The 13,112-nt window shown below is 44.5% G+C and overlaps 1 protein-coding gene across 4 annotated transcripts in view; it reads left to right on the top strand.

Moving 5' to 3' along the window:
• The window catches only part of LOC121270757 (annexin A7-like), a 51,788-nt gene that overhangs the window by 13,726 nt on the left and 24,950 nt on the right, over positions 1–13,112 (top strand). For all 4 annotated transcript variants that reach the window (XM_041176157.1, XM_041176156.1, XM_041176155.1 and 1 more), the window contains one exon: positions 8,785–8,843. In XM_041176157.1, coding sequence (XP_041032091.1) covers positions 8,785–8,843 — 59 coding nt within the window. The remainder of the gene's footprint in view (positions 1–8,784; positions 8,844–13,112) is intronic.

Genomic DNA, 13,112 nt, shown 5'->3' with positions numbered 1-13,112 from the left:
GTAATGTTATTAAAGAGGATGTATTTTCCACATTGGTTGCATATTCTGAAATGTTTTCCTGGTGTTACTGGTGTCTTGCAGTTGGTCCTCAGTTTTCAGAGCAACTTGGGAACAGCCGTTTTTTTGTCAGGCTCTGAGTTACGTTATGTGGCCAAGTAATAACTTCATTCATTCTTGGGATGTGAGCATCACTGGCAAGGCCAGCATTTATTGTCCATCCCTAATTGCCCTTGAGAATACGGTTGTAAGTCGCCGCCTTGAACCGCTGCGGCCTGTGCTGTAGACATGGCCCACAATGCTGTTAAGAAGGGAGTTCCAAGATTTTGACACTGCAACAATGAGGGAACAGTGACCTAATTCAAAGTCAGAATGTTGTTTGGCTGTGGGTGGGGGTGGATGTGGGGAGGTGGGGTTACATGGAGATGATGGAGTTCTCATCTGGCTGCTGTATTTGTCCTTTTACCTGATGGCGTTCACAGGTTTGGAGGCTGCTGTAAGTGAAGTCTTGGCAAATTGCTGCAGTGCACCTTGTAGATAGTACACGTTGCCACCACTGTGTTCTGTTGGTGGAAGGAATCGATGTCTAAAGTGGTGAATGAGGTGTTCAATTTACTTTGTCCTGGATGGTGTCAAGCGTCTTGCATGGTGTTAGGCAAGTGGGGAGTATTCCACCATGCTCCTGACTTGTGTTCTGTTGGTGGTGGACAGGCTTTGGGGATCAGGAGAATTCCCGGCTTCTGACTATCCCTTATAGCCCAATATTTATATGGCTGGCCCAGTTGATAGTGAATCAAGGATGTGGATAAGGGGAGATAAGGTGATGTTAATGGCATTGAATGTTATGGGGAGGTTGTTACAGATTCTTTTGTTAGAGATGGTTATTGACTGGCACTTAAGTGGCAAACAGCATTCATGCCACTCATCAACCCAATGTTATCCAGATCTTGCTGCATATGGACACGGACTGCTTCAGTAACTGAGTTGCAAATGGTACTGACCGATGGCACAATCGTCAGCAAACATCCCCACTTCTCACCTTATGTTGGAGGGAAGATCATTGATGAAGCAGCCGAAGATGGTGCCTCCATGACACTCTACTGAGGAACTCCTGCAGCGATGTCCTGCGGCTGAGATTCTTGGCCTTCAACAAATACAACCATCCTCCTTGGTGCTCAATCCAGATACTTTTTATTTCAAACAATGATCTGGTTGCCTTTTTAGAAGACTTTATGGACTTTACTTTTCTGGAATGTTCCACATTATGACCATTCTCTGTGCAAAGAGCTCCCAAAAATTCTTGAAATTATTTTAAATCTGTGCCCAATGTTATTGTATCACTGACCAATGGAATTGTTAGGGGGAAATAAAGGGATACAGTAATTATTAGGGGGATTATAGGGGTACAGTAAGAGCTTATGGAAAGGGAATGAATTACTTAAAATCTCCAAGCACATTGGCAGTTAAAGGTTACCAGGTGAACCTTGCACAGCCTTAAGGGCCTGCAAACAACAGAAAGGCCTTGGGAGCCGGACTGTAGTCAGAGGATGGCAATTAACAACTAAGATTAAGTGTGACCTTCAACAGATAGGGGAAGAACAGATGGTCCTAATTTAGGTAGGAGGGAAGGTCTCTGCCTGGGTGAAAACAAATAGAGACATACAGGGCATATACTTGTTACCAGAGATGCCTGTTTAATGTAAACCTATATGTTGACGAGATCAGAATCTGGAAACTGTTTTTGTACGTGACCAATAATGTATAAATATGTTGAATAATACTTGTAGTTTAGCAGAGTGCCATCTCAAGCTGCATTGAGATGGTTCTCCCCTTGCAATTGCTCGAATAAACGATTGTGACCTGTACCCGAGACTCCGGTGGTCCGTTTGTCAAAGTGACCACAACAGAATCAATTTATCACTACTGACCCTATTCCTGCCCTCTAAAATATTGAACACCTCTTTCAGATCACTTTTTAATCTTTGTAGCATTTGTAAAAAGCCTGCATTTCTCAAATCTCTCTTCATAATTGTACCCCCTATTTCTTGATAACATCCCTGTTAGTCTGCACTGCACCTTCTGCATTGCTTTTATGTCCTAACGGAATGCACAGAAACTCTACGCAATATTTCCAAGTGCAGTCTACAATCTTGTACGAGTTTAGCATTACCTCCTTGGCTTTGTATTCTATACGTCTTTGTACAAAACCAGGGTTTCCTTCTGCCTTTTATGGCCTTACCTATTTGCACTGCCCCCTTTAATGAGACAAAACACTTCTGCTCCTCTCACACATTTACCAGTTAAAATGCCTTTCCTTTCCCAAATTTCGGTTTCAATATATTTTACTGCACACTTTTCCATTGAACTGTAACTGGCTGAATCAGAATTCACCAAACCTCCCAATTTGTCATCAGTAAATGTTGATGCTGTCCTCCTAATTCCTCAGCCCCAATCATTTATGATCGCAATAGATGAATAAAAATGGCACCAGCATGAAGCCTCGTGTGCAACACCAGCGGCCGTGAAGCTTCCCTTTACCCATAGCCTTTATTTCCCACCCCTCAACCGCCTTTTTATCCATGTGGCCACCTTCTCCATAATTAAAGCCATTCATTTTGCCAGTAACCACTTATGTGAGACATAAAATGGTTTTTGAATATCTGTATAAATCATTCCCATTATTCTTCAAAGAATTCTATAAGATTGATAAAGCATAACCTGCGCAATTTAAAAAAAAAACTAACTGGCTTGATTAAACTCATGAATTGGCTACTTTTAAGTTTTACTCGCTCCTTTAAAACCATTAGGTGTCGACTGTAGTTCAGTGGGGGACACCCTCGCCTCTTGAGTCAGAAGGTTGTAGATTCAAGTCCCAGTCTTGAGCCTTGAGCAAATAATTTAGGCTGACACTTCAGCGCAGCGTCTAGACAGTGCTACACTATCGGAGGTAGCGTCTTTCGAATTAGAAGTTAAAAGGTGGATGTAAAAGATCTCATAGCATCATTAGAAGAATGTGGCAGTTCCCCCTGGTGTCCTGGCCAATATTTACCTCTCGACCAAAATCCCTAAGACATCATCTGGTCGTTTATTTAATTACTGTTTATGGGATCTGGCTGTGTATAAATTGGTTGCCGTCGCGCCCTTCGTTACAGCAGTGAGTACTCTTCAGGAATGCCTCATTGTCTGGCTTGTGAAATACGCTTTGCAAGGCCAGAACATTGCGCTCATCGGGCAGACTCGCCCCTGACCCGAACCAGCGTAAAATGACCCGTGGTGACACTGGGCGAGCACCCTGACGTCATTGCACACTCGCATGATATTTCGGTCCGTGGGCTGACAACGGGAGCTGGCAGTGTGCCCGCCGACAATGAACAGGCCTATTGAGGCCGTTAGAGATCTAACTGAACCTTACGGTTGGCGGGCAGGCGAAAAGGCCAAGCAGCCTTTGAATTTTTTGCAGGACCTCATCCAGGGGGCGGGATGAGGTTTTTATCCGTCATTTTAAAAAAAAATTAACATGTTTTAAAACTAATTTCTAACATGTCCCTGCTCATGTGACAGAGTCACGCGAGGGGACATGTTGTTAACATTTTTAAATGCTTTATTCTCATTGTTCAAAATCTACTTCTCCCTGAGGCAGTTCTGTGCCTCGGGGAGCTTTTCCTGTGTGCACCTGCGCGCATGTGAGGATAGTCCGTGCTGTTCTCCCCCCACCCCCCCACAGGTAGGATTGGCCTTAGTGGTCCCGCCAGTGTGAAATCGCGGCCAGGCCCCGATCCCAGGCGGCGGTAGTCTTCCCGACCACTCCCACCCACCCCCACCAAGCTCGCCCAACGAGGAAAATTCTGCCCCAAGTCTTTGTTTCTTGTAAAATTAACTCTCATGCACAAGTTTACTCTGACATTCTATTTTTTTTTAACATTTAAAATCTCCTGCAATTCTAACTCTATTGTTAAACGCTTCCCCCTGATTCACCTTCAAATTCCGTCTCCAAATTCCTTTCCACTGTTTAGTGGTCAGTAACATTCTGCTCATAGTATGTGACTTGACTGATTCTCACTTGATGCCATAGGGATTCTGTGAAGACCACTTTTTAAATCCTCACATTCCAGTAGTATACTTTCTCTAAACTCGCTGCTGATGTTCCTTGTCTATCTTTCAAAGTGTTGTAACTACACTAGTTAGTTGCCAATCCTGACCTAGTTACAGATTTTTGTTATTCCTGTTTATATCACTATTTTCAATTTCCCAGTTTTGTTCCCATTTTTGCTGTTGTCCTCTTTAATCTGCTTCAACCTTTTTAATTATCCCCTGTGCACAATATTCGTCCCTTCCAGACTGCTACTCAACTTTGCTTTTTATTTCTCCTCTGCTGTGGAGCCCTTACTCAGTAAAGTACCTTCCAATTATCCAGCTAGATGAAGCTTAATATTTCCCAGACTTTTCCCAGCTTCAAGCACAGCCTTGGCAGTACTTGTTCCTGCTGGAAAAGGCCACATGTGATTTTTAACATGTTATGTTTTGGCGAGGGTTGTGGTGGGGCCATAGCCAAGGAATAGAGCTTTTAGACTTGAGGAATTGCAAGAGGGTGTCTTGCCCAACAGTGAGAAGCTCCCCAGGAACTGGGTGGGTTGATGAACCACTCCTAGGTTTTGTGGCTTCGCAGATCTCCTACTTGAGGGGCTGGAAAATGGCATTGGACAGGATGTGTTAAACCCTGTACCCCTGTGGTACACTCCCCTTCCACTGGCTCCTTGTCCAGTGATGCCTCAAATTTAAAATTCTCAGATATCTCTCTAACCTCTTCCTGGCTAATAGCTTCCTGAGAACTCTTTGCTTTAGTCACCTCTGTGCTCTTGGGCGGGTCTCGCTTCCATCACGCCACCTTCGGTGACTGTGACTACAACTGCCTATGCTATAAGCTCTGGAGTTCCCTCACTGAACCTCCCCCGCCTCTCTCTTCCTCTCTCCTCCTTTAAGACTCTCCTTAAAATCTGCCTCTTTAACCATGGTTTGGTCAAGACCTAATATCGCCTGCTTTGACTTGTTGTAAAACTTCATCTGGTGACGTTTCTGTAAAGCTCCCTGTAATGTTTTGCTACACTTAGGACACTAAATTGACACAAGTCATTGATGATGCTGTTTGGTTGCTCCTGACTTCAGGTACTAGATGCAACTTGTTGCTGTTGCCATGTCAGCAGGAGTGAGTACCTGTGATATAAAGCTTCCCACTGGGATGCTCACAGCTGGGATCCTCCTGGTGGTGGCTGGCATCATAACTGAGGGAAGCAGAAGAATGTGTGGGGCTACCCACTCATCATCATCACACAGGGGAAGTTAAATCTAAAATGGCTTTCCTGGGCCACCTCTGACTCAAGTTTCAATGCAGCAAAAAGGGCTAATTGAGAGACACCAGGTATCACTCTTGATAACACTACAGGAAGTAAGAGGCAATTGATATATAGTATATTTCCTCTTTTAAAGCATTTAGTTTGTAAAACTTATCTCCTTTATGTTTCAGAATCAAAGAATGATTTTGAAGATAAACTCAACTTAAACCAACTAGAGAACGGGCTATTTTAGATCTAACGTTGTGCAATGAGAAAAGGCTAATTAATAATCTCGATGTAAAGGAACCTTTAGAGAAGAGTGACCATAGAATGATATAGTTTTACATCATGTTTGAAACTGATGTAGTTCAATTCAAAAACCGGGTCTCAAAATCGAAAAGCAAATTACAAAGGTGTGAGAGGCAATAGAGCTGTTATAGATTGGGAAACTACATTAAAAGTTATGACAGCACACAGGCAATGGCTAGCATTTAAAGAATTACTATATGGTTTGCAACAAATTTACATTTCTTTGAGGCACAAAACCCTGCAGGAAAGGTGATCCAACCCTGGCTAACAAGAAAAAATTAAAGATTGTATTAAATCAAAGGAAGAGGCTTATAAAGTTTCCTAATTAAAGTAGTAAGCCTGAGGATTGGGAACATTTTAGACTTCAGTAAAAGAGGACCAAGAAACTGATAAGGAAAGATAAAATAGAATATGAGAGTAACAAAGTGAGAAGTATGAAAGTGGACTGTAAAAGCTTCTATAGGTATGTAAAAAGGAAAAAATTAACAAAGATGAATGTGAGCCCACTACAGGCAGAGACAGAAGATTTATAATGAAGAAATGGCAGAGAAACTAAGCAAATATTTTGCCTCCATCTTCATGGAGGAAGATATAAAAACCCTCTTAGGAATGCTAGAGAATTAAGGGACTAGGCAAGATTGAGAACTGAATTAATTATTAATAAAAAAGAAAGTAGTACTGGAGAAATTAATGGGACTTAAAGTCAACACATTCCCTGGACCTGATGATGTACGTCCCCAGTGTTGAAGGAAGTGGCTGTCGAGATAATAGATGCATCGGTGGTCATCTTTCAAAATTCTATAGACTCTGGAACGGTTCCTGCAGATTGGAGGATGACTATTTAAGAAAGGAGAGAGAGAGAAAACTGAGAACTACAGGCCTGTTAGCCTGTCATCAGCAGTGGGGGAAATGCTAAGCATCTGTTATAAAGCTTGTGGTAACTGGACACTTAAAAATAATGGCAGAGTCGACATGGATTTATGAAAGGGCTAATCATGTTTGACAAATCTGTTGGAGTTTTTTTAAGGATGTAACTATCAGAATAAATAAGGGGGAACCAGTGGATGTGGTGTATTGGGATTTTCAGGAGGCTTTCAAATAGGTCCCACACAGGAGGTTACGTGGGATTGTGGGAATGGAATGAGAATTGGTTAACAGACAGAAAATAGAGTAGGGAATAAATGAGTCCTTCTCAGGTTGGCAGGCTATGATTAGTGGGTTACTGTAAGGATCAGTGCTTGGGTCCCAGCTATTCATAATCTATATCAATGATTTGGATGCGGGGACCAAATGTAATATTTCCAAGTTTGCTGATGACACAAAACCAGGTGGGAATGGAAATATGAGTTGAGAAGGATGCAAAGGGGCTTCAAAGGGATTTGGATAGGCTAAGTGAGTGGGCAAGAGCATGGCAGGTGGAATATAATGTGGAAAAATGTGAAATTATCTAATTTGGTAGGAAAAACAGAAATGCAGAGTACTTCTTAAATGGTAAGAAATTGGGAAGTGTTGATGTCCAAAGGGACCTGGGTGTCCTTGTTCATCAGTCACTGAAAGCCAACTTGCAGGTGCAGCAAACAATTAGGAAGACAAACACATTGCAAGAGGATTTGGATGTGGGAGTAGGGAAGTCTTGCTGCCATTGTATAGCACATCGGTGAGATCGCACTTGGAGTATTGTGCACAGTTTTGCTCTCCCTACCTAAGGAAGGATATACTTGCCATAAAGGGAGTACAACAAACATTCACCAGACTGGTCCCTGGGCTGGTGGGATTGTCCTATGAGGAGAATTTGAGGAGACTAGGCCTGTATTCTCTGGAGTTTGGAAGGATGAGAGATGATCTAATTGAAGCCTATAAAATTCTTACAGGGCTTAACAGAGCAGATGTTTCTGCTGGTTGGTAAGTCAAGAACCAGAGGACACGGTCTCAGAATGAGACCTCAGCCATTTAGTACTGAGGTGAGCAGGAATTTCTTCACTTGGAGGGTGGTGAATCTTTGGAATTCTTTACCTAGAGGGCTTTGTGGAATATTTCCCAGGATTGCACCCCATTTGTAATTAGGCACACTGGTGTATAGTGACAGACTAAAGCCATGTTAAGTTTATATTTTGTGTGATTACAGAATTTTTCATGATTTTAATGGTGTTGGAGGAATTGTTTCAGATAATTCCAGCCATTTTCCCATAAAACCTACAACTTGGGGGGCCTTGCTGATATTTATAGCTCTCTTGATGATTTAATGAATAGTAAGTTCTCATCCAGAGCTCCAGTTCAATTCTAGGTGTATAGTGAGTTATTTGGGGTTTCTGTTGGGCCACCACAATTGGGCTAGAGAGTGGGGAGGAGAGTAAAATTGGCCTGGGCGCTCTCTCCTAATCATTATGCAGTGACCCCTCTGCTCAATGGTGGAGTTTGAGCAAGGATATTTTTTTTATTATTTTTTCATTGGATGCAGGTGCCTCTGGCAAGGCCAGCCTTTGTTGCCCATTCCTAATTGCCTTTGAGAAAGTGGTGGTGAGCTGCCGCCTTGAGTCGATGCAGTCCGTGTGGTTCGACTTTTGAACATTGGTTTGATACAACTTGGTGGCTCACTAGGCCATTTCAGAGGGCAGTTAAACGTCAGCCACATGGCTGAGAATCTGGAGTCAAGTACAGGCCAGACTGGGTAAGGACGGCAGATTTCCCTCCCTAAAGGACATTAATGAACCAGATGGGTTTTTATAATAATCAGTGATACTTTCATGGTCACCGTGACTGTGGCTCATTTTCAATTCCAGATTTATTAATTAATTTAATTTAAATTCCTCAAGCTGCCATGTTGAGATTTAAATTGTATCCCTGGAGCATTAGCCTCGAGCTCTGCATTACCAGTCCAATGGCATTCCCACTATGCCACCATCTCCCTCGGAATCGGTTTCCGCTGTGACCCTACCTTGTCATCAAACAGTCGGCCAATTCAGTGAAGGACAGCTTGTTCAGGGAGGGGCTGATGGGCTTCTGGATTCTATTTATCTGCCCCACATGTAAGAGTCAAACAACTGGGGAAGACAATCTACACAAAACAAAATGGCTCTGTTGAAATGCTGAAACCTCTTGACACCTGTGCCAAGACTGTGTTGAATTTCTCGTTTGCCTTTTCTTCCAGGAGGATATCCATCTGGACCCGCACCAGGTTCTACTGGCCCACAGCCAACCCCTGCACAGGTATGTGACCCAAACTGCCCACTGTTTACTGATTATCACCAGGCGTCCTTGGCATTCTGTGTCAATACAGAAAGAGCACATTACAGTGGAACCAACACGCTTCAGTACAGTTGCATGTACATAATTCAGCCTATCAAATTACTTCCATTGCTGACGCTAGCAGTTCTGCGCTCCCATTATTATACCGTGACAGACCTGTACCCTAGTATTATGCAATGACAGATTTGTGCCCCTTGAACTGCGGCCCAGTGTTACAAAGTGACTGGCCCGTACCCCGGTGTTACACAGCGACTGGCCTGTACACAGGCGTTGTGCAGGGACTGGTCTGTGCACCGGTGTTGTGCAGGGACTGGTCTGTACCCCGGCGTTGTGCAGGGACTGGTCTGTACCCCAGCATTGTGCAGGGACTGGCCTGTACCCCGGCGTTGCGCAGGGACTGGTCTGTACACCGGTGTTAGACAGCGACTGGCCTGTACACCGGTGTTACACAGCGACTGGCCTGTACACCGGTGTTACACAGCGACTGGCCTGTACACCGGTGTTACACAGCGACTGGCCTGTACACCGGTGTTACACAGCGACTGGCCTGTACCCCGGTGTTACACAGGGACTGGTCTGTACCCCAGCATTGTGCAGGGACTGGTCTGTACCCCAGCATTGTGCAGGGACTGGTCTGTACCCCGGTGTTACACAGGGACTGGTCTGTACCCCAGTGTTACACAGGGACTGGTCTGTACCCCGGTGTTACACAGGGACTGGTCTGTACCCCAGCATTGTGCAGGGACTGGTCTGTACCCCAGCATTGTGCAGGGACTGGTCTGTACCCCGGTGTTGTGCAGGGACTGGTCTGTACCCCGGTGTTACACAGGGACTGGTCTGTACCCCAGCATTGTGCAGGGACTGGTCTGTACCCCAGCATTGTGCAGGGACTGGTCTGTACCCCGGTGTTGTGCAGGGACTGGTCTGTACCCCGGTGTTGTGCAGGGACTGGTCTGTACCCCGGTGTTGTGCAGGGACTGGTCTGTACCCCAGCATTGTGCAGGGACTGGTCTGTACCCCGGTGTTACACAGGGACTGGTCTGTACCCCAGCATTGTGCAGGGACTGGTCTGTACCCCAGCATTGTGCAGGGACTGGTCTGTACCCCAGCATTGTGCAGGGACTGGTCTGTACCCCAGCCCCCAGTGTTATGCTGTGGCCGGCCCGCGGCCCCAGTTTTAATACGTCTCTGAATGACAACCATTATTTTGCAGGATGTCTACAGTTGTCCAACTGGATAATCACAGCGTAAGTGGGCGTGATGTAAAATATCCACGCATCTGCCATCACCCTTTATTGAAATCTAGAGACAATATCTGGGGGAAATGACTGCTGTCCTGCCTTTTTAGGTACTCATTAAGATTCTGTGCTTCATTAAAATATTTTCCAGTGCTGTTCTTACCCCACTAGTAGTCAATGGAATCTGTAGGTTCTGATTCTCACTGACGTATTGCTGTGCTGAATACTGGGCTGGGTAATTATACACACATGCAGTTTGCAGAGCTGATAGTTTGAGCACTCTGTTATTACAAAAATTAAAAGCCTGGCTGACCACCAGGAGGGAGGGTAACTGCTTTTCGAGAAAACCATCTACTGCTGAAACACTCATCCGTTCCGTTGTTACTTCTGGGCTCGGCTATTCCAGCCCCGCTTTGGCCGGCCTCCCATCTTCCACCCTCAGTGAACTCTGCCCAGGTCCAAGTGCGCTCTGAATCTCAAACTAAAACACAAACAAAAAATGCTGGAAAAACTCAGCAGGTCTGACAGCATCTGTGGAGAGAAAGAGAGAGTTAACGTTTCGAGTCCGTATGACTCTTCTTCATGACTGTTTGCCCAAAGCTCGTTCACTCGTCACCCCTGTATGTTGTGACCCACATCGGCTCCCGGTCCAGCAAAACCTCAGATTTAAAATTTCCATATTTGCGATGATGCTCAGCCAATCCCTGGCTCAGCTCTAAAGAGGAACAGGAAAATGATTGCTGCCCAGCTCTCCCTGATCCTCCTCCTCCTCCTCCAAGAGAGAGAGATGTGTAATAAAAACAAAAAAACTGCGGATGCTGGAAATCCAAAACAAAAACAGAATTACCTGGAAAAACTCAGCAGGTCTGGCAGCATCGGCGGAGAAGAAAAGAGTTGACGTTTCGAGTCCTCATGACCCTTCGACAGAACAGGTCATGAGGACTCGAAACGTCAACTCTTTTCTTCTCCGCCGATGCTGCCAGACCTGCTGAGTTTTTCCAGGTAATTCTGTTTTTGTTTTAGAGAGAGATGTGTGTTGCTGTTGTTAAATTGGGTGTGTGTCTGACAAAGGAACAAAAAAATGAGCTGGATGGTGTTGGGAAAAGCCCTTCGATTTGAGTGGCCTGTGGCTCAATGCAATATGCTGCCTCTCCACTGTGGAGATTAAACCCAGGGTCAGGGGGCAGTGTGAAAGGAGCAGAGACCCAGCATTTGTCGCTGCCCCTATTTCCTATGCTTTGTCTAGGGAATAATTATTTCCCAGAACAGAAATCATACAGCATAGAAGGAGGCCGTACCTGCGTCAGGCCTTTGAAAGAGCTATACGATTAACCCTGCTCTCCTCTTTTCCCATAGCCCTGCATCTATCCCCTTCAAATATCTATCCAATTCCTTTCTGAAAGTTATTATTGTACATCCTTCCACTGCTCTTTCATGTAGTGCACTTCAGATCACAGCAGCTCACTGTATGAAAATGTTTGTCTTCATGTTGTCTCTGGTTCTTTTGCCAGTCGCTATAAATCTGTGCCATACAGCCATAGAAAAGTTACAGCACAGAAGAAGGCCATTCGGCCCATCTTGTCCATGCCAGCCGAGGACACCCAGGTGCCCTTTCTAATCCCACCTTCCTGCACCCGGCCCATAACCCTGCAGCTTACAGCACTTAAGGTGCAGATCCAGGTACTTTTTAAAAGAGTTTAGCGTTTCTGCCTCTACCACCAACTTGGGCAGCGAATTCCAGACACCCACTACCCTCTGTGTAAAAAAAGTTCTTCCTCATGTCCCCCCTACACCTTCTGCCACTTATCTTGAATCTATGTCCCCTGGTTCTAAAATTCTCCACCAAGGGAAACAATTTTATCTAGTCCACTCTATCTATTCCCCTCATAATTTTGTACACCTCAATCAAGTCACCTCTCAGCCTTCTTTGTTCTAAGGAAAATAACCCCAACCTATCCAATCTCTCCTCGTCGCTACACTTTTCTAACCCTGGCAACATTCTTGTAAACCTCCTCTGCACTCTCTCCAGAGCTATTACATCCTTCCTGTAATGTGGTGACCAGAACTGCACGCAATACTCCAATTGTGACCTCACCAGTGTTTTATACAATTCCAACATTATATCCCTCTGGTTACTGACCCTCCTGCCAGGGGAAACTTTCTCCTTATTTACTGGATCAAAACCCTTTGTCATTTTGAACACCTTGACCAAATCTCTGCTTAGCATTTTCTCCCTAATTTTCAGTGGTCTGCCTATACCCTTGTGAAGTATGTTTCTATATTCCTCACTTTTCATTAATTTTCTAGTTTTGTGTGACCTGCAGACTTTGAAATTGTGCTTCGTACACTGAAGTCCAGGTCATTAATGTATATCAAAGAGATCAGTGGTCACAGCAATGACCCATGGGGGACACCAATGTATACTTTCCTCCAGTCTGAATAACAGCATTCATCACTATTCTCTGCTTTCTATCCCTTATCCAATTTCATAGTCACAGAAAAATTATTCCATCTGTTGCCTATCTTGTTTAATTGAGTAGACTACCTGAAGCTATTGGATAGAGGGGTAGATAGGGGCTAGATAGGTAGATAGCTCTGGCTGGCTAGCATCAAACTGCCACATCAGGTCTCAGGAGAGACCTTGAGGGAGCTCCCACTCACAGTGGGGGTTCTGCACAGTGGATAAGTTTGTTACTTTTTATCTTCCAGAAAAGGCTAGTTAAGTCTGTAGCTTCTGTGAATCCAAAGCTGTCAAAGGTTAATAGTTAATATGGTGATTTATAATCCTGTTTTGATACAAAAATTGCTCTCTATTTTGAGGTTAATGGGGAAGTATGTGATCTAAGCGGTACCAAGAATACAGTGAGTGATGGTTTTTGTTTGATCCCAAGGCCAACTACAAATTGCTCAGATATTGGCCAGGCAAGGGTGCACTCCAGTCATAAGGTACAAGAGCTCGCTTATGGGATTGATTGGAGATGCTGGACCCAGA

The sequence above is a fragment of the Carcharodon carcharias genome, chromosome 28 (assembly GCF_017639515.1).
Source record: "Carcharodon carcharias isolate sCarCar2 chromosome 28, sCarCar2.pri, whole genome shotgun sequence".
NCBI classification, from domain to species: Eukaryota; Metazoa; Chordata; class Chondrichthyes; order Lamniformes; family Lamnidae; genus Carcharodon; species Carcharodon carcharias.
This window is presented reverse-complemented; position numbering and strand designations above follow the sequence as displayed.